The sequence below is a fragment of the Lytechinus pictus genome, chromosome 11 (assembly GCF_037042905.1).
Source record: "Lytechinus pictus isolate F3 Inbred chromosome 11, Lp3.0, whole genome shotgun sequence".
Lineage (NCBI taxonomy): Eukaryota > Metazoa > Echinodermata > Echinoidea > Temnopleuroida > Toxopneustidae > Lytechinus > Lytechinus pictus.
This window is the reverse complement of record NC_087255.1, coordinates 12,789,932-12,812,864: the sequence shown is the minus strand read 5'-3', so window position 1 is coordinate 12,812,864 and position 22,933 is coordinate 12,789,932. Positions and strand designations below refer to the sequence as shown.

At 36.4% G+C, this 22,933-nt stretch overlaps 1 protein-coding gene across 1 annotated transcript; it reads left to right on the top strand.

Moving 5' to 3' along the window:
• Positions 1–6,379: 6,379 nt before the first annotated feature.
• On the top strand, positions 6,380–22,049 carry LOC129271789 (histone H2A deubiquitinase MYSM1-like). The gene is made up of 11 exons (XM_064106628.1): positions 6,380–6,450; positions 7,468–7,579; positions 8,313–8,401; positions 9,420–9,449; positions 10,063–10,101; positions 10,801–10,864; positions 12,498–12,596; positions 13,296–13,440; positions 13,683–14,834; positions 15,647–15,812; positions 21,088–22,049. Exons 1-11 carry the CDS (start codon positions 6,380–6,382, stop codon positions 21,584–21,586), a joined length of 2,466 nt encoding a protein of 821 aa, XP_063962698.1. The 3' UTR covers positions 21,587–22,049.
• Positions 22,050–22,933: the final 884 nt, after the last annotated feature.

Genomic DNA, 22,933 nt, shown 5'->3' with positions numbered 1-22,933 from the left:
AGGAACAAAAAGAAAGAAAGAAAGAAAGAAAGAAAGGAAGGAAGGAAGAAAAAAAGAAAAGGTAAAGAAAGGATAGATGTGAAGGAAGGAAAAAAAGAAAGAACTAAAAAAGGAAAGGAAGGAAGGAATAAAGAAGGAAAGGAAGGAAGGAATAAAGAAGGAACAAAAAGAAAGAAAGAAAGAAAGAAAGAAAGAAAGAAAGAAAGGAAGGAAGGAAGAAAAAAGGAAAAGGTAAATAAAGGATAGATGTGAAGGAAGGAAAAAAGAAAGAACTAAAGAAGGAAAGGAAGGAAGGAATAAAGAAGGAAAGGAAGGAAGGAATAAAGAAGGAACAAAAAGAAAGAAAGAAAGAAAGAAAGAAAGGAAGGAAGGAAGGAAGGAAGGAGAAAAAAAAGATAGAGATAAAAATATTTTTTTAAAGGAAAGAATGAAAGAACAAATTAAAGAAAAAAGGGAAATTAAAAAAGAAAGACAGTAACAAAAAAAATGAAAGAAGAGAGGGAAGAAACAAAGAAAGATTGAAAAGAAAGAAGGAAAAAAAGATAGGAAGAAAACAGAGGAAGAAAGCTAAAACTATCATCAAATAATTTATCAGTTTCTTTTTGGCTCAATTAAAATAGCCCCAGAAAATAGCTACGAAAGAATGTCAGAAACCAAGTGTATCAACACACACATAAATGCATTTGTGGGGCTATTATGTATTCAGACGATATCACCCGAAACCCGATCTGTTTGAACCAAAACAAAAGTGAAAATTTCCCCTTTTACTGCTTACAAATGAGAGTTACTCCAATTTTTAGGAAATATGGACATTATAAGAGCCTTTCATGAGTATGAACCGTGAATTTTGACAGTTCTGTGAGAGATTTATGCCAGAGTTTAGCCAAGCTTTGTTCACGATCGCGCAGCCAGTAGAGAATTTACCACGTGGGTTGTGTGGCTGGCTACATGTACACTGTATGCTACTCTAGTGTGTGTATTCTGTGTGTAAATGACATAATTTAACGGGGGGAAATGGTTTGCAGTGAATTTGACCATTTCTGGAAAAGTTATTGGCCCAACAATGGATTTTATTACTGGTCATGTCGGACCCTTAAATCTTGCTATTTTATGAAAAATTACTGGCCCGACAATGATATTTTCTACTGGTCATGTCGGACCAGTAAATCTTCCTATTTCTGAAAATCTACTGGCCCGACAGCAATTTTTACCGGTCTGGGACCGTCGGACCGCCGCTAGTGTCGAGCCCTGTCTTAATGCTACGTTTCTATAAATTGCTTTTAGTTTGGTTTTGATAAGATTATTCTTACTTAGGAATGGGAGTACATAAGTATCATTTCTTATCATATACCCGAGGTGTCAAATAAATAAAAATAAACATATTTACGATGACAAAAAGTAATTAATTATTGATCTAAAATACGGTAACGTAAGTTTCACTACATTTGGCGACACATTTGGTTTTATCCGCATGTGAAAACAAAACATTTTTATCAAAAACTTTTGATTGTATTTTGTGGAGGGATCACTTATATGCATATTAATTTAGTTTTAGGGCAGTTGCTTTTTACTTTATTTTGGCAAGATACAGAAATTTAGAAAATATATGACCGGCGACACGCTGTTTTTCACTATTACAACGGATGGGTTTGCTAATTTCTCATTATATACCAAAAGAAGGTCAATAATATGACTTTATTTTTAAAGAATGGATCTCATATAATAAATAGAATAGCTTAACTCGACCATTCTATATCGATTTTATTTTTAATTGGACCCATAACATGCGGGACACGAATTTAACGCAATTGCGCCGAGATAGTGGTTTTGACCCGTCTACGGCTACGCGTCTGATTCCGTCCGGCGCTAATCTGCAGTGCAGTTTCGCACCGGCTGACTTCGAGCAAATCTCCCCGCATGATATTGTTCGCAAACGCCGTGGCAAGTCTCTCAGGCACATTTCGAGGTCAATAAACAATATGCGCATCACTTTTCCGAATATCGCGAACGAAAATGAAGGGGGAAGAGAGAAATACAAATAGAGCCTCAGAGGCAAAGCCAAAGGAAGGAAAGGGAGAGGAAGTAGAAATACCACACATGCATACATACATGTCCATGTACATGTCATGATTTTTTATTTTCAGAAAAAGTAGATCCAAGTTAGACTTTATCTTGTGACCATTCGTTTTGAAGCTTATGACCATTCTGAAGCTTATGACTTGCTCTACACTGTAAGAGTATGTTTTTTAGAGGCGAAATTTGCATATTTTTCCACCGAAACTTGTGAAGATTTTCACAAAACTTAAAGTGATTACAAGGATATAATGATAAAATGTGTATCTCATGACCATTCATTTTGAAGCTTATGGGATGCTCTACAATTTAAAAGTCATTTTTATAACATTGACTTTGAATTTGCAAATTAATGCATATTTGATTAGGCCAAGTAAAAAAAGAAAGTAGTTGATCGTCCTCGCGCGCATCTATTTTGGCCGCCGCATGAAAATTTTTACTATTTACTATTTTCAAAAATTGGCTAAAAAAAAAAAAAAAAAAAGTTTCTCCTCCGTGCCTGCTTTCCTTTTTGATTGCAGCATCGATTTTCTTGATATTTACTATTTTTATGGCTGCTGAATAGCGAAAAAATTCACAAGATTGGCAAGTGATTTGCTCTCATGTGCTCTGGGATCTCTCTCGCAACTTCAAAAACAATTGCTAAGTCCGATATCGCCGTAACTGCAAGAAGGAAAAAAATTCTGATTTGGTTTTTTATTGGAATTTTGAAGATACCATCATAAATTAGCGAGAAAATAAAGTTTGCAAACTCGGAAAAGATCACGGATTTCTTCATTTTTAGTGCATTTTCGGGGACCCCACTTCCTGAATCTGAACTAATCCGTCGCGTGCTTTGGAAATATGGCGCAGATAAATCAATTTTAATGATGTAATTTGTATTTTAGCGGGGTATTTTGGTGAGTGATAGCGCCAGTACTTCGATGTGTGTTACGGTGAATAAGCTGTGCTTGTGACTCTGTTGGGTGAATGCATGTGTGCTGGGATGATGTGATTGACTGTGCTGGCGCGACGTGAATTTGTGAAATGAATTGAATTTTCTGGTAAGTTTTAATTTCTTACGTCAGCAGGCAATGCATTGAATATTCAAAAAATAATTTAAAGTGGGTTATTCATTATCAATAGGCCCCTATTGAAAATCATTGATGGGATTCCAGTCAGTGCCAATTCTGTTCAAATTTGATAAACTTCATTCTTCCTTGAGCTATTCAATTTGATGGACAATTGTAAAAATTAGTAAATAGATCTAACACTAACAGTTACAAATATTGAAATAATACACATTATGTGAACAATTAATTCAATAATCATTTAACATTTGATATCAATTTAAAAAAATGAATAAAAATTAAACAGTATTAAACATTATGTAAACGAATATACAAGCAGCTGGAAACTGCGATGCGAAACCATGCCCAGAGCTAAAAAAGAGATTGGCTCTGGAAAACTGAACATGGCTCCATGGTAATAAAAATGACCCCCCCCCATGCATGTTTTACCCTTACATATATATATATTAATATTTAAATTAATGTTTAAATCATTCACTTGACATGAACATTTTGTTTTACAACAAGTACCGTTATACATCAGTAATACTTCAATAGATTTTTTCGCATAATACATTTTCCATATAGATTTCCAATCAATTGTATACATGTATATATATATATATATATGTATTTCTACTCATTTATTATTAATATTGAGCATGCATCGATCACATAATTCGAGCTTGACATGGACTGACAATCATTTGAATAAAAAATAGCAAAAAAAATAGTAAATAGTAAGGACCTCCCTCATCACTGATGTCAAAAAACGGGCCGAGAAAATGCCTCCTTGTTTTTAAAAAAAATAGCAAGATAGCAAATAGTAAGGACCTCCCTCATCACTGCTCTCAGAAAACCCGGACGATCAACTACTATCTTTTTTTACTTGGCCTTAGGTGCAATTTGCATAATTTTTCATCAAACTTCATGTAGATTTTCTCATTGATGACATGGATTGGATTTGGTTTTTTACATACGAAATAGTGTACACTTTATGATAATTTCATCATATTCATAATTCAAATATGTCCTAGAAACTGTAAAACACATATTTTGATGTTTATGCAAATCATATTCATAAATTAATGTGGAGGTATATTTACCCTAAAATACCCAAGTGGATTGATAGATGATTAAATACATTGAAACTGCAGCAGATTTTGAACTGGCCTTTTCCAAGGGACAGGATACTAAGAAGGAGATGTCTTGAAACCACCGAGATGCTTGCTGGAGTCAAACTTTAAAATGCAGCAGATCCTGGACTGACTTTTTCCAAGGGACAGGGTACGAAGACAGAGATGTCTTGCAACATTCAGATGCTTGCTGGAGCCAAACTTTTGTGGAGAAAAAGAGATATACCAACATCAGTTTGAAGGAAGCAATAGGCTATGTTCACAATCTATCTACATCATTACTTTTTACATAGAATAAATCTGAAACTCCAAGCATGCAAGCACTTATACTTACTGCAAAGAACATTCAGATTCAGTCTCCAGGAAAGGGATAAAGGGGAAAACAAGGCCAAGGTGTAGCATACAAATCCAACTGATGAACAAACGTGATGCAAAATACTGGAGAAACGTTACTGAACAGGGAAATGTGAAATGAAAAGTTGTGTTAGTATTAAGAACAGTATTTACAAATAAAATCATTGTCCTCATTAGGTCTTACAATAATTTCAACACTTGAAAATATAAATACCTGTGACGTAATTATTATTGAAAAAAGTGAATATTCCTTTTCTCGAAAAACTTAAAGCATTTATGTTTTCCTGAATAGGCAGTTCAAGCAATTTTTTTTTCACCAATGCACGCTTGCATTTACCTAACAAACAATTTTCAGGTCACCCTGCTTGTAGTCGTCGAGGAGGCGATATGTGTAGATTGCATCATCCTCATCATACTTGACGTTAAACCATTCTGGGTATCCTGGTACCAGTCCTAAGTCTTTCCCACTTCATTCTTTGTTATCAAAACGTTGGTTGTACCTGTGTGGATAAGATCAATAGTATCATGTTATTTTTGTCCTTTTCATTCAATTAGAATCATATTGAATATCATGCATCATACAGATTTCCTCAAGGCAACAAAAGAAATCATACTTTGCAAATCATAATCAACACACACAAATTAATTCATAAACGGTAAATGATAATTTGCACGCATCAGTCAAAAAAAAATATGCTTTTAAATTATTTGCACACATCCATTGTGTGCAAATAACCATCTGGTAGACTTTTTGAGGATCCAAGATGTGGATGGTTTTATCTTCCAAGCACCTCTAGAGTGGAGCAGTGATGAGCCTGCTCATGAGGCCAAGTGCCCTACAGCCTGCCATATACTATGGTTCTGCTAGGTCCATTGATGAACCTTTTCATTTGATCTCCAATAAAATACACAAATGCAGCATTGAAAAAGAGGATGTTAAACCTGTTGCCTTTAAAGGGCACTAGAGGTAGGGTGCGCAATCCACTTCTCTTCAGGAAGTCCTGCGCAAACAACTTAAAATGGCCATGCTCACCTGCCTTTTCACTTCCTCCTCTGGCAAATGCCTTGCTACAACCTTTCACCAAGCGGAGCACGCTACATCCCTCTGATTGGAAAGCAACCCTTTCGCCTTGGCACCTCCACCTTTCCCTTCTGTCAACTCTTTCTACACTATCCAGGGCCTTCTCGCGTGTTTCGGCATGTTGTACGAGGCTATGGAGTCCACAGAAGAAGGAAGTAATGTTGCCCAGTGGCTCTCTTTCAGCATCGCTCATGGCCTCCCAGTTTTCTGTGATTGTCGGCAGGACCTCGACCCTATACTTCCTGAGGAGCTCGTGCCACTTGAGCTCAATCGCGGCTCGATCAGACATGGTGTTCCTGATGTTGCTGAGGATCTTTTTGCCTCCAGAACTTGCTTTATTACGTGCCTCATCTACATGTACATCCTGAAGGAACTCTTTGAAAGTCTTAAGCGTATCCGCAGCAGACTTAGTCGCGATATCTCGCAAACCTACAACGAAGTACCTGTTGTCTGAGGTTGATGCATGGAATCCCATCACCTTCTCGCCAAACTTCAAAGTTTCATCGCTGTACAGGGTTGTATTCTGCTCACTCGAATAGTTCTGCTGAAAGCTGATCTTGAGCCACACACCGCCTTTGGATGCTCATGTTCTCTACTGTACTTTTCGAAGGTAGCCTTGAGCACTGTTTCCCTGTGAGGTGGTGTATTACTGATTATATTACTCCCGATACCTTAGCTGCTCCAACATGATTATGGAGCAGATTGTAGACACAGTTGATCAGTGCTGTGTTGAAGCTTCGATTTCTATCATCATAGGGCTCGATGACATCTTGTTCCATTGCCTGAACTTTCATTTCCAGATCTTTACTACTCTCTTTCAATTCTGAAATTTTGTCTTTGAGAGCCTTGACTGCTTCTTCCAGTTGACAAATTTCATCCCCACACTGGTCATGATTTATACTCTCTTCAAGCTTCTTGTTTGTCTTTTTCTGGTATTCTTCTCTGTTTCTGGTCCTTTTTACAACTGTTTTAAGCTTCCGAATGCCCGCTACCTCCTACTCGAAGGCAGCTTCCTTCGAAGCGAGGGCAGCATCCTTTGACTCCAATTCCTCCGACTTCTCAGCACTTTTTTTGCCTCTGATTCAAATGAACAGACGGAGTGTGCTGAGCTAATTCCAGTAGACTTCGGCTTCTGTAAGTTTGGCATACATTTAGGAGGTGAAAATTGAATTGCCAAGAAGCTCTCTAATCTTTCATTTGCAGAACCCCTTCTGGTATCTTTGAGTATTGATTTCCTTTCAGATTTAAGTCGCCCGATTGACTTTTCGTAGCTCCTTAGCGATGCATTATTCACAGGAAACAGACCTTTGATGTGCCTTGCTACTTGGGTTGATTCTTGGTTTGAAGTAGCTCTAAAACCTGACCATTTGTCAGCATGGCAGAACCTGGTTCTTTGATATTGAAAGGAGAAAAATATGGACAACAAAGAAAATCCTTTTTTTTACTTCATGAATAATGCACATGGTCTTGACAATTTTCATTCCTTAATATAGGGGAATATTTAAGCTATCAAATCTATTTACTCTTTTGAATTTATCAGGATTAAATTAAGACTGTTATATGTTTTCTGGTATAGAAAATGAATTGCTGGTTATTACTAATATTTGATATAGGGGAAACTTCTTTTTCTCTGTATGTACACAGTCTCAGTGCAACAATCTTAATAAGACAAGCTCTCATTCAATGAACAAGGATATGATATGAAGACAAGGAAATATACTATATCTTTATCATTATTTGTTTGCTATTAAAGTAATATATCTTTTCTCTGCAGGCCCTCAACGTCATCATTAGGTCTTGGAATCGATCCCAATGAGCTACCATCTGTCAGTTCTCATCTTTCACCGGAGCTCTCCCAGCACCCATGGCTTACATTTGATGATCATGTAAGATCCTTTCATTCATCTCCCCTCCATAGCATGTTTAACTAGGCAACCCAACTAACAAACTCAAACTCCCTGAGACCATATGTAACCTGCCACCCCAAACCTATAAGTAATTCAAAATAAATTTTGAGATTTGTATTTGGGCTAGAAGGTCACATTCATGCATTAGGTGAAAGGAGAGAGCCTTAAGAATTCATGTCACAATCTTTCGAGTGTGATTGGCGATTTTATGATCAAAGCAATCTACAGTAATTTTTCAACAGTTTATATTTGCTTTATAAGAAAGAAAATCAAGTGAAAAAATGTGAGTATTGTAATCATCAGTTCATGAATTATTGGTGGAAATTTAGACAACGCAAGTTATCATACCTAACATAGCTGGCTGTTTGTGTTTACAACGTGTACACGACCGAAAAACATGCCGTGTACACGTGCATCAAAAATGGACTTTCAAAACGGGCCTATGGGTAAAGCACTTAGTCTAGCTTAAGAAGCCCATACGTGTAGCTTACGAACAGGTTTATGAAACAGCCCTGAGATACTACATAATACCGGTTGGCCCACTGCATTACATGAAAGAATTATTATCCTTCACTTTTATCATTTATCTTATGATTTAAAGAAGAATGTAAAAAAATGACCACACGATATGACAGCACAAAACAGAATGTTATTTCTGATGGTTTTGATAGCCTCATAATTCATCTGATTGTTTTGTGTTTGTTTTTTTCAGTTCAACCCTAACATCCCTCATGTAATTCTCCACGATGATATGGATGAAAGTAGCAGAGCCACTATTCATCAGATGATCACAGAAGAACAGTATCCTTTCACTGTTTATTCCTAAAGGCTTATTGAGGTGCACCGCACAAATGTATGCAACAATAAGGACCTTAACCCTTTGCACGCTGATGTTGCAATTTTGCACACTCGTACAATTAAATTGAACAATTGTAATAATTAGTTTTCTCCTCTACATATATATTAGAGAAGCTTATAAATTACAATAGCTCTTGAGTAACATCTAAACAATAATCATAAGTATCAATGGTGCAATGTGGAAATCTTGAGTTAAAGAAAATAACATGTAAACAGTGTAGTAGGTTTCACGGTACACCATGTATCTTTCTTGGGCAAGTGTTGGTCCTGAAAAGGACCACCCAATCTCATCTCAGAGATTGGGTGGACTTTTTCAGGACCAACGCTTGCCCAAGAAAGATACATGGTGTACCGTGAAACCTACTACACTATTCTTCTTCGCCATGGAAACCTTCAGAAGTTGCAACATGGAAACAATTGTCATTATTATCCCCCCAAAATTAATTCAGCATGCAAAGAGTTAATTGGGAATTTAACAATAATGATAATACACCGGTTTTATGAAGCGCAAATTTCATAAAAGTCTCTTAGAACTGGGAAAGGTAGAATAAGAAAGACGGCAAAAAGAAAACGAGCATTAAATGGAACCTACATACATTATTATACAAATTTGAGACTGGGAGCTACAGTCAACCTATCTGTTAAGGTCATGGGAGGGCAACAGAAAAAGTATTTACTGCAAACAGATGGCCTCTATGGACAGGTGCTATACCTCTTTCAAATGGGAGACAATTTGGTGGCCACTAAAGATAGATTCTCACTATAGACAGGTGGTCACTGAGACAGGTTTGATTGTAGCTACAATGCATCATAAATCAGGAAAAATTGGATTGATTTATTTAAGTGTGACTTTATAGTTACACTGAAACCTTTTCTAAAACGCCACCCAGGGCTGTCGGATTATGGAGGGTTTTTTTTTTTTAACTAATTTTCTTTGACCTCACACCTCCCATCATTACAGTTCTTATTTGCAGACAAAGAAGTTTATGAGGTAAGTAGGAAACATTGGATTCAATTTTATCGGTATTTTTATTATTTGTATCCCCATTTTCCTGAAAATTCACTTTAATTTGAAGGGAAAAAGTTTTAAGACAGAAAGGGTTATTTGAGGTTTTTGTCCAAGTTAGGTGAATAAAATATTGGCATTTATGACAAGGTATTTGAAATGATAGTTACATATCTTTAAATTATTTAAAGTAGGATTGTCTTCAATTGTTATTTTTGTGATTGAAAATAACCCCCCCCCCCTCAATGAAGAAAAACGATGATGATGATGATAATGATTATAGTAAAATAATGATAACTACATTTATAATGATAACAATAGTAATTTTGATGATAATATGAAATAAGAAAATAAATGAAGTAAAAATGGAAGGGGAGGGGAATTCCAATGAAAGAGGTCAGAGTTTAACCTGTTAACCCATTGAATACTGAATTCTGTAATTCCCATAGACTTTTTACAGGTATCACCCAGTTCCAGTTGACAACGGGTTAAGAAGCAAGCTCATATCTCTAGTTACAGTTTCACATTTCAATTCAATAAAAATCTTTGATAGTACATCATAATAACTCATAATTTCAATTGTTTTTATTCTCACCAGACACAAGAATAAAGGAATGAAAACACTCTTCTCGGTGAGGTAAGTTATTTCCTTTAATGTTTTATTAACATCGATTGGAAAAGGGGATAAAGTGCATTCTTATTTATAATCCGTTATTATAAATTGTATTGTATGACTACATTAGGAGTCATGTTCTTTTGTACAAAGGACTTCTTTGGACACTCCCCTCCTCTTAAATAATTATGACATCACCATCATTCTTTTAAGAAATTTGTATATCCCTCTTAACAGTATAATTTCATAATCAACCAACAGGTTAAACTTGTATCTATTTTTGGAATTACAAAACACTCTCTAAATGCAGTAGATGATATGGGGAGGTATCAAATTATGAGGAATACATATGAGCCACGAAATTCTGCTCATTTTATAGGATTGAGTCTCTTTTGTTGTCAAGAAAATGCAAATCACCACTTATTAAAAATAAAAATTTGTGTTAATTATTTTGACTCTATACTAATTTCATTTTCCTCCAAAGTATGAAAGACATAAAAAGATAAATAATGATAACAAATAATAGCAGGGCGCGCTGGGAGAACAGTTTTCGGAACTGAAGTGGCTACCCTGGGTAAATATGCCGTTATTATTATTGTTTGAAAATTGTGAAAGTCGTTGCCCATTTTGGAAAGGCAATCTTTACCTATGTGTGCTTATACATTTAGTGTTTTTATTCATTGTACGACTATTTGCTGAACAATCCTTTTTTTTTTTCCCTAGGAAACATGTTAAAAAATGCACGAAATGGACAAAAGCAGAAAAGGAGTTATTCAAAAAGGGACTAGTGAGTATCCTACTTCTCTGGAAATCTATAAATATGGCCCTGCCTTACAAAGGGTTGCAATACATTCGAAATCACAATCAAAGTTGATATTGATTCCAATTCCTATCTCTTAACACAATTTGACTTTAAAGGAGAATGAAACCCTAGAAACCAGCTGAATCCATATCAAAGAGAAAAATCAAAGAAACATATTGTTGAAAGTTTGAGGAAGATTGAATGAATAATAAGAAAGTTATGAGCATTTGAATATTGAGATCACTAATGCCATGTAGATCCTCCTATTGGCAATGCGACCAAGATCTGCGATGTCACACACGTACAACTCCCTCATTACTTTAGTACTTATTTCACTTATATTCTCACTTTTATAGAGTATATCACAAGGTGAGGTGTTCTCTTTATGAGAGGACAAGTACAGAGGTTTCACAAAAATATATCATGTATGAATCGTTTGTCATATGATTAGAATGAGCAAAAAGAGATGTTTTGGGGTATATTTTCAGTGTCCAAAAGGGGAGAGTTGTTCATCTGTGACATCATAGATCTTGGTCGCATTGCCAATGGGAGGATCTCCATAGCATTAGTGATCTCGACATTCAAATGCTCATAACTCTTCTATAGCTAGTCCTATTTTACTCAAACTTTTGTTGATCTTATTCTTTGATTTTTCTGCCTTCACAAAAGCTAACTTGCTCCAAGAGTTTCATTCTCCTTTAATCTCAGTATGAGTTTGATTGGAATTAATTGCAACCTTTTGTGAAGGTACTCTTTGAAAAGGCCTCATGGGTCGCTTCATGTCCTATTGGACACAAATTCTGAACAAAAGCTTCACATATTCGGCATTTTGGATAATATGTTCTTAGCATTGTTTGTAAAGAATCACATATATACAAGAAAGGTATACATTGTACTACGAGGCCTATTCATCTATGTTCATCTAGAACTTCTTTTGCTTGTCATTTTCATTTTGAGAGTGTTATAAAAAATCAGTCTATGAAGTGTACATTCTGCAGGTTCAGTCAGAGGCAGTTTATTTTTTTAGCTTTGGTAAATCCCCCACATGCACTTATTCCTACTAGTATTCAAATTAATTACTAGTTTATGAATGTGTATGCCCTAGAACAGGTAAAATGTGGAGGATATGAAATGAAAATGTGTTTTACAGGATAAATTTTGTGATTTTACATAGATGCCCGATCAAAATAAAAAAATCTGCACATTTCTTTCTTTCTTTGGGTTTTTTAGCATTTTTATGAAAAAAAGCTTAATCCAAAGCATGAAATTGGCTTAAAATATGAAAATATTAGAATAAAATCTTTGTTTCCTGCTCTTTGACATCGAATCACAAGATAAGTGCTCAAAGAGCCTGTTTTGCAGGAAAAACTCTGCTGAGTGATGGCACTTTATATAAATTATAGTGAAATTTTAATTTTAATGGTTGACAAATGTTTCAATGTCAACCACACCTTTGTATGATCTGAATGTTAGATGATATATACTTAACATTATTAACCCCTTTACCAAAACGTTAGCCAGGCTTTTAACCATTGCAAAAATCAAGAGATTTAGTCTTCATTTGCACATTCATAATAAGAATATGTTAACACTTCAAATTTATTTTTTTTTAATTTAGGAAGAGTATGGCCATAATTGGAAGGAGATTTCAGACTTGGTGAAGACAAGGGACCCCAACCAGGTCAAGAATTTCGCTCGAAAATACCTCCTTAACCAGGTAATATGATTGATAATGATATGTGCCTATTGAAGCGCCACCACATACTGTGCAGATGGTCTGCGATCCGATTTATATAACTTTCTTGAAGCGCTATGAGCACCGAAAGGCGGACCTGTGTGCTGTATGAGTATCCACTATTATGATTACTATTATTTTATAACAAATTGTATTTTGCTTTGTTTTCTAAAAATATGAATGAATAGTAGGCCTATATATTTGTATGAGGTTTACAATGACTGTAAGTACAATGTATATGAATGTTAAAATTTTGGATAAATACCCATACTATTGTAGAATGTATTTTTTCTTTCAATTTGTCAGTCTAAGAAACCCAACCACCCCTCCCACCCACACCCACATCAATATTTTAAAATGTACTTTAATGTATGAGTCTGCTACAGACATCCATACCAATATTATTGTTATCGGTGGTGGTAGTGGTAGTAGTAGTAGTAGTAGTAGTAGTAGTAGTAGTAGTGGTAGAAGTAGTAGTAGCAGCAGTAGCATCATCTTTATTTAACAGTAGTAGTGTTGTAATAATTGTTAGAATTTCAAGTTTATTATTGAACTTCATTCACTTGACATGAACATTTTGTTTATAGTAGAAGTATTTTAGGTTCTAATGTTTTTTTGTGTGTATATTGCTCTTACATGTATATCATGATTTAATTACTATTCCATTGTCCTTCTTACCAGGCTGTTAAAGCGGATGGGCAGGATTTCTCCAGTAAATGTTCAGTCAAAGTTCCTGAGAGTCTAGATACTCACCAGCTACCAGATGATGATGATGACGATGAGGAGGATATTGATGTGGAAGAGACATCTGATGATGAGCAAAAGGGTACGTGGAAATACTTGAGGTCATTGCATCTTTCAGTGACAGGCCAAACCGCGCTGGAAGCATTTTACCAGCATGACATTGATGAAGAACTTTAGTATTTCCTTTGTAATGTAATCTTAGTTTTTTTATAACACATTTTTATTAAGTGCCAACTTATTCACCAATCCTCTTTCTATTTTTTCTATGTTGATTGTCTCATTGATATATCTTGGAAATGGTTATCTCTTCTCTTCTGTACACAGATCAAGGTCTCCAGTCAACCGTGTTATTTGGGGAGGTCCTAAAATCTTCTGTTCCCTTGGACCATAGAAACAACCTTGACAGCCATCAAGCTGGAACATCCATTTTGTTGATACCTAAGTTTGAACCTTCGGAGTCCCAACCTCCTGAGGTTGATGAGATCAAATTAAAGACTGGAACTTACCGTGATGAATACATCGCTTCTTATGTAGCCGGCCCAGATGGTCCAATCCTTATCAAGACTGAGAAGCCATCATCTGAAGATGAAGATGCACTAACCATATGCCTCCCAGGACAGTCTGCAAATCCTGCAGGACGTAAGCAGCAGAAGAAAGGGAGGAAGGGTGGGAAAGTTCCTAGGAAAATGGTGAATGCCATTTCAGAGGAGGAGCATTCCCAAGGCGAGGATGAGACAATGGTCATACCACCAGCTGTCGGTAGTGTAGCAGCGATGCAGGAATCAAGTCTTCCGGGGAACCTAGGATCTAGGAGAAGCTATGGCCAAGGATACCAGGATGGGATGGAACAGAAGAGATTGAAGATGGCTATGACACCTTCATTTGCAAAAGTGACTGGAGAGGTAGGGTTTGAGGGAAGTTCAGAGGAACAAGACGGTGGAGAGTACATGGAAATAGAAGTTAAGATGGAGAAGGATCCTGATGATCGTCCTGAAGATCTTACAACTCCTGATTTAAAGACAGTGTTTCTAAGGAACAGAGATTATTCCCAACTATGCAATGAGAGACTTGATGGGAACTTCGTGGTTGACAGAGTGGTGAAACGTGAACCTGATGTCACTTCCTGTGCAGATACCCAACATGCATTGCATGTGGATAGTGGGCAGCAGATTGACGATGCCCGCTGTCCCCTTAACCTGAGTTTAAAGGAACCGAAGTATAGAACAGTGCCATCTTCTGAAAAACAAGGAAGTCGTGATCTATCAAGCTCCCCACCAATGCAAATTCCTATACCAAGTAATGCTGAAGCATTCAATAAAGTTGAGAAGAATGTTAACCTCAGATCGTCCAAGGAGCTCCAAGACGATGATAAATATACAGCGGGTAACGAGGGTCATGGAGTTCAAATGTCAAGTGATGTTGGTCAAACAAGAGTAGGAGAAGACGGTGGCATTGACTACAATGGATTTGAGGAAGGTAAAAATCACAATTGTGAAGGTAGATATGAAAGTCAATGTTCACATCATTTGTAGTGTCGTAAATGGTTTGATTTGCAATTGTATTTCATTGCGGTGAATATAATTTTTTTCTTTTAGTTGAAAGAAAATTACCCTGAAACAAACAAATGAATATCAATGTGAATTGAATGAAATGAAGAGATCCAATGGCTTTCATCCTGTAATGTTTATGGTAATAGATCCATGTATATATGGTGTTCAGCATTTACTCTATGCATTCATACAGTACTGGGCTCCATCTTACAAAGAGATACGATTGATCCAATCAATCGTAACTCTATGGAAATCCATCAGTGTCATAATTTTTCTACAGGAAATTTGTAAAATGTCCTTTGTAAACAAAGGGGAACACACCAAATCAAGAAATCAATGACTTTATGGATATACATTCATATCAAGAAATCTTTTTGAACAAACATGCATTTTATATGTTCACTTTGCAGGCTTTCCATAGTTGCGATTGATCGGATCAATCGCAATTCTTTGTAAGACGGGCGGCGGCTCTCAATACAGTGTACTATATTATTACCCCATCTGTAGCTGAGCTGTCATACACGTAGACACGTTTCATTGCATGTTAAAGCATGCAATGAAAGAATCATAAGAGAGAATTCTTTCACCTCACCTGGGCAGAGTGTATCAAAAACTGGATGAATTTCTTGCTGAAGGAAAAAAAATATCACAAATATATTTATGTCTTGTCCTAGATCTTGAGTGTCAAAACAAAATATTTGAAATGACAAATTGATAACTTTGTTTTTCCCCATGTAGAGTCTGAAGAGGAGACTATTGAACTTCCCAAGGAGGAAGTAACCCTTGACCCTAAACATGTGACTGATGGAGAGAAAGAGGCTCATCCAATCTTCTTTGATTACACCAGCAGTGCCTTTACACCCGAGCGATATCTCACCATTAGAAATCATATCATCCAGTGTTGGTAAGAACCTCTATTTTCCATTTTTGTAGCTGATTCATAATAAAGTGTGATACTATTGTAATATATTCAAAGGGCAAGTCCACCCCAGCATAAAGGATAAAAATTCCAACAAGAAATAAAACTGAAAATTTCATCAAAATCAGGTGTAAAATAAAGAAAGTTATGACATTTCAAAGTTTCGCGTAAATTTACATAACAGTTACATCCACATCCTGTGGCGACCGCACAGAAACGTTGTTAGCCTAACAGAGAACTAACAGTAAGCTCAGTCACATCTTTCGGATTGTTAAGTCAAAACATCTATTTCAATGTTGAGCAATGCATTGTTGTTACGTTAGGCATCGCCGCCACATTACCGGTTGTAACAGGGGCCTCTGTTTAATAGTGCAATGTTAGCGTTAACAACGTTTCTGTGCGGTCAGTACAGGTCGGTATACAAATGAGGGGACCAATGACATCATTCACTTACTATTTCTTTTGTATTTCATTATCTAAAACATGAAATGTTTTAATTTTCTCCTCATTGTCATGTGAAAAAAGTTTTACTCCTCTCGTAACAAATGAGTCCCCATTGTTTTAACATTTTTTGGTTCAGTCAAGTTGGTCATTGTCAAATCTGTTAAACTTGAAATATTGTATAATTCAAACAATAAAAAATCATAAGAAATAGTGAGAGACATCATCTACTCTCATTTGCATATCACTGAATTTTGCATATAACTGTTTTGTGAAAAATAAGCAAAATCTGAAAATATAACTTTCTTATTTTACATCCGATTTTGATGAACTTTTCAGCATTTTTGCTTGTTCTGATTTTTCTGAATTGATTCAAATCAACATTTCTCTGGGGTGGACTTGACCTTTAATAGCATTTTCCATATCATTACCTTTACGAGGTGTTTTTCTCTGGCAATCTTTTTCCATATTTTGCGTTCTCTGGTCAATATCATACCAGGTTTTCCATTAAAGGACAAGTCCACCCCAACAAAAAGTTGATTTGAATAAAAAGAGAAAAATCAAACAAGCATAACACTGAAAATTTCATCAAATTCGGATGTAAAATAAGAAAGTTATGACATTTTAAAGTTTCACTTAATTTCACAAAACAGTCATATGCACATCCTGGTCAGTATGCAAATGAGGAGAGTGATGACATCATCCACTCACTATTTCTTTTGTATTTTATTATATGAAATATGAAATATTATAGTTTTCTCCTCATTGTCAAGTGAAACAAAAATTAATTCCTCCCTGAACATGTGGAATTAGCATTGATTAATACTATATGTTTCAGGCAAGTTGATCCTTATTATCAGTTCTATAAAAAATGAAATATTGTATAATTCAAACAATAAAAAACAAAAGAAATAGTGAGTGAGGAACATTATCGACTGTCTCATTTGCATGTCATTGAGTTGTGCATATCACTTTTTTGTGAAAAATAGCAAAACTTCAAAATGTCATAACTTTCTTATTTTACATCCGATTTTGATGAAATTTTCAGCTTTATGCTAGTTTGATTTTTCTCTATTTATTCAAATCAATATTTTTCTGGGGTGGACTTGACCTTTAGTTTGTGTGTGAATTCAGCAGCGGGCAATATTTGCGAAAACCAGTTGGAACCAGTTTTTGAAGCAATGTAGAGTAGACGGGCTCCCAGCCCATCAGGGGAAATTATTTTACTTTTCTCCAGACAGGGAATTCGATAAAAAAATACCTCAAATCAGGGGAAAATGCTTCAAATGAGGGAAAAATCAGGGAATTTTAATTGGCCCAAAAGTCAAAAGCACAGTAGCCAGCCAGACTCAGTTTTTTGTTGTTGCATATATCAAAACAACATCCATTGAATGACTGGTTATGTTGGTTTTAGTGGGGTTTTTTACAATCATGCAACACTGGGAATGGGTTTAGATAATTATCAGGGAATTTTTTAACTTCATCAGGGAAAAAATCAGGGAATTTTGTTTCCTTGAAAAGCTGGGAACCCTGGTAGATAATGCAGTAATGAAGTAAAACTTTTGGAAAAATGACATTTTAGCCATTTTATATATTATGCAGATATTGACTGATGGGGTGTGTAATATAAACATGCTTTGGACCGCTGGATTTATATTTTCCCGAAGTGCGCAGCGCTGGAGCTAAATATAAATCCTTTAGGCGGCAAAGAATGTTTTTTTACACACCCCATCAGTCAATATCTGTTTTATTAGAAAGCCTTGAATGATGGAGATAGATCTAAAGTTAGGTCTACGATGCGTGCAGTAGATAAGTTGTTTATGATATTCACAGTGACTGATGGAACTGGAATAAGTAACTTTAGACCTATCGTTCGGTCTAACGCAGTGAATGACCCTTTCCTAATAAAAATCAAGTTTGTTAAGGCCTAGATCTTAGTTAGAGTCCGGTCCAGGTCCAGGATCTAAGGCAGACCGAGAATGCATGTTGAGCCATGATCAGGTGCAGACTTTGATCTAATTGGGGATGAGATAAAACATGACGAATTTTAAATAGATCTCTAACATTAGATCTATGTCAAACTAGGTTGCGGCTGTACTGTTGGTGGTGGTCCTGATCTTTCTGTTGTCGAACCAGGTCCAGGACCAATTCTAATTGATAATGTTTCGTTAGAACTTATTTACATTGTCGTTAGCAAGATTTAACTCTTTGTGCGCTGGACCATGAACCCATCTGTACTGAATTATTTTCAGGGAGGGAAACAATGCATTGTTTGTTGAGTGTGAAATGCGAAGTTCGCACGGCACCGAGTGTGCATTGGTGCGAAGTACGCGTGGAAAGGGTTAAAGTTAGATTTCTCTAACTTTAGACTCTAGCCTAGATCTAGATCAAAGTTAGATCTAGCACGTTAAACAGTTAGACCTAACTTATAGATCTAGGCCTAAATCTAGATCTACTTACCCAATTTTATCGTCCAAAAGCTGATCTTATTCCTCATTGCTAATCAGACATCACCACAAATCGTTGACATGGTACGTACGTTAGACCAAATCCAAAACTAAAAGTTTTAAAAAAGCTCTTTGTAAGTTAAGAGCGACTTTAAGAATGACTGGTGATCCTTGTGGTAAATGGTATATTTATTGGCGATGGTTTAGCGTGTAAGAAAGGATCACCAGTCGCTCTTAACTTATGAACAGCTTTATGAAACGGCCCCCGGGTAATACATAATATTAGGAGACGTGGATATTTTGAGGTCTAGGAAATTTAAGTTTTATTATGACATATTTTCTGAAAAAGGACACCCAAATATGACATTAATAACATCATAACTCACATGGAATGAATATTCTTCATAGCCCGCACTTCGTTGACCAAATATATTTGAGAGCATCGATCTGCCTTTCCAGACCCATCATGTAACTACTTTTTAAGATAGAGAGCAAAGTAAAACATGCTCATGTACTTATAACTCATAGTATTCAAAATGTTACGTGCGTAAGATATTGTCGGCATGCATCCCATGGGTGTAATCATTTCATTCTGCTAATGTTATTCTAATCCAAGACGCGAGCTCTAAAGAAAGAATGTGTGCTTCTTGCCTACCAGTAATGGTGTGATGTTAAGTTGTCATTGTTTTCTTGTCCTAATTGTTACGTACAGGTATAAACACGGCTTCCCGATTCTGATTGTCTTGCGGTCTGGTTAGCAATCAGTTTGAAATTACATGTACCCTTGCTTTTCCGCCCAACATTTCTGCATGCATTGATTTGTAGTAGCACCCGAATGAGCACAAAACCCGGTATGATAAGCGTGTCTTGTCCTCGGGCACGAGTAACGTGGGTGAGATATCAAAATCAAGCAAATACACCGGTTTGTTTACATCGTCAATATTGTCAGAATAAAAGGATTTCCGTAGCTCATCGGACCAAATTTGGATCGCTCATCGAATGGTAGGTATTTATTTGTGTTATATTATGAATATAGACAAGAAATTCACAAATAATTACGGAGATTTTAAAGCTCATTTTTTGCCGAATGCTTCATGCTTTCGAGCATTCATTAGCGTTATGCTCGTGCCTGTAATTATGTATGTTAATGTGCTCGTCGTAATGATTGTTTAAACATTGCCAATTCAGTCTTTTAATGCTCAAACAATTCTGTATAGTGTTCTGTTCTACTGCAATAGACTCACCTATAAGCAAAAGTGCCATAACAAAAGCAACAGTACAATCTTCTCGTACATTTTTTTTGCACATTTCCTTTGTGTTTTTGGTTACGTGCGTATGTGCCGTCTACAAATTTATTTTTGGTGTTTGCATTTTACCTAATTTTTAGCAAATTGTTTTATATGAAATGACAATTTTGTAACATTATATTGAAACATGCCTTCAATAAAAAGATTCTGACCTTTATTTTTTTATGTCAATCTTCCCTTTCCTGTTTCAATAGTTGATTTATTTTCTCTTCTCTAAATATTTCTTTTTGCCTCATTTTAGGTCATATTGTATCAAGTTCATATTTTCAGTTCTGTATTTTCTATTTTCTACTCTGGATTTTTTCTTTCTTTTTTGCTTGCTTGAATTTCATAAATTTGTTAATTTGATGCTGCCCACGAACCCCCCACCCTGGAAGTATCACAAGGGAAACCACATGCATGCAACCACCCATCACAGCACCTTAATATTTGTTTCTCAAAATTCTTTCCAGAAAATATCGTAGTTTTTTTTTCTTGATTTAATGGTTACACAAGAAAATGGTATATTTAATTTTCTATGAAATTTTAAAGTAAGCAGTTTTCCTTTGATTTTATTTAAATCTGTCCTAACGAAACTCGTGCTGTTCTGTCAGAATAGGTATACACACTGTACATACTTGTAGCAGTGGCGGTCCAGGGGGGGCATCCTGCCTGTGCCCTCCCCCCCCCCCCCCTTTTAAGAGCCTGAGAGCCATAGCAAAAATATATTTAATGGGAAAATGTCGTGTACTCAAGTGAGGACCTTTTTTTCTAATTTTTCCGGGAACAAACTGACCTCCATTTTTTAGTGAATACCTTTATTTTTTGTTTTTTATTGTTTTTGGGAGGGGGTTCAAATTTTTGCTGGAACAAAATGATGTCCATTTTGTTGATTTTGTTGTGAATCCTTTTTTTTTGGCTTGTCAAATTTTCAATGGCATAAATGAACATAAATGCCCCCCCCCCCTTTTGGAAAATCCTGGATCCGCCCCTGGCCTATGCTTTGGTTGATTCTAACAAGTGGTCCAACAAGGGACTACTATTGATCAAAAGTCAAATATTTTCAAAATTTCTTTATATTTTTAGGAACATGAACCTACAGCAACAAAAGCCAAGAGCCCGAGGCTCATCAGAGGATGGAGCAGAACAACCAGTATGCAATAGTAGAATGGAGATGCAGTGCGAGTATCAGAGAAACTACCAAAGTCGTTTAAATGTAGATCAGGAATATCTACAAAACGAAGCATTTCGGATGCAAAAGTGGCGACAAACGAGAAGTGAAGAGCAAAAAGTAAGGGACAGAGAGGCGAGTAGACTTCGCGTGCAGCGATACAGACAGAGGAAAAGAGAAGCAGGGTCGACATGTTCAACTGAAACCACAGAGTATCAGAGAAACGACCAAGGAGATTTAAATGGAGATCCGGAATATCTGCAAAATGAAGCAGTTCGGATGCGAAAGTGGCGACAAACGAGAAGTGAAGAGCAAAAAGTAAGGGACAGAGAGGCGAGTAGACTTCGTATGCAGCGATACAGACAGAGGAAAAGAGAAGCGGGGTTGACATGTCCAAGTAATCCCCAAAATTAACAAGAGCAACATCCAAAACACTTAGAGAGAAAATGGCGCAGCAGTAAAAGGAAAAAGCGCTACTAAACTGTATGACATTTAGAAAAAGGTGGAGAATAAATGAACTGCGACGACAACAATATGCTGAAAAAAACAGCGAAGTACACAGTTCCTCAAACGCAAGTCAATCAATTTCTCGTTCGTGAAAAGTCTTCAGAAGTTGTATAAACATTCCTGATGAAATCAACACCTTGGAAAAAAGCAGCGCCTGAGGGAAAAAATTATCTTCAGCCTGTCACAGAAGAAGTTGGATTTCTTGTAGAGAAATTCTATTAAATCAGTGCTTAGTAGGATCCATAAGAGTCGTAAAACCAGAGATCTTCATCTGCGGCATCTTCTTCATCTTGCAACTAAAGTAAGGAATGGTATGCGAAACATACATGTAACAGCACGCGCTCAGTTTGGATTGAGTTGGAACTTTCTAAAAAAAATTAAAATAAAATGAATGCAACAAACTTCCGTAAAATGAGAAAAGAGGCTACAGGTGAATCAACAAAATGGATGGTGAAGCGTTTCTAAAACAGACCAGATATTTCAAGGGAACTACCGAGCACAACCAAAAGTGAGCCATTGAAGGTGATGGAATGCCCCTTGTCATATGCCTAGAGGAACTTTAGAAGGAACATCTGGGTGTGAACATTTTTTTTACCACCGTCCTGAAACTACGTCCCCAGAAAGTTCAAGTGATGTCAAAGACAAAGCTTCTCCAGTGTCTTTGTGAAGTGTGCACAAATGTAGCTTTTATCCTGCAGTCCATCAGGAAGAAGGAGAGAGAGTTTAACATCTGCAAAACAAATACACTGCCTCTGACATCACTCTTTGTCAGTATGAAGGTCTATTTCCTCAGATGGAGTGTATTAACAGGAGTTGCAGTGTGGGATAGACAAGATGAATTCCTGCCTACAACCACTTGTCCAAGGCCATGGAGCATTTGAGGTTAGATGGAAATCATGGGAAATGGTACAGACTCCAAGGGGAAAGCAAATGACACTTGAGCAGAAGACATGCACACTCTAGGCATTGTCATCCCAAGGTATTAGAATCACATCTGCTGCCCAAGTGTTGGAATACCCGCTGCACTTATTTCATGCTTAACTGCAGGGAACAAGCTGGTGAGGAGCAATGTGCCTGCATGATGGACTGTCCTATGTTCAGTTTTTGTAGAAAACTTTATTTGCCATTATCAGGATGAAGCACAAGGAGCGCACTGGAGATTCAAGCAAACAAGTATTCACCCAATTATACCCGTATTACATGCCTTGAGGAGAGCTGCGATGAGGTCACCCGAGAATTGATGGTGTTTATCTT

Coding starts and splice junctions, on each gene's coding strand:
- LOC129271789 (XM_064106628.1), top strand. CDS start 6,380: ATGATTATGGAGCAGATTGTAGACACAGTTGATCAGTGCTGTGTTGAA. Junction 7,580..8,312: donor GGCTTACATTTGATGATCAT/GTAAGATCCTTT, acceptor TGTTTTTTTCAG/TTCAACCCTAACATCCCTCA. Junction 10,102..10,800: donor AAAACACTCTTCTCGGTGAG/GTAAGTTATTTC, acceptor TTTTTTCCCTAG/GAAACATGTTAAAAAATGCA.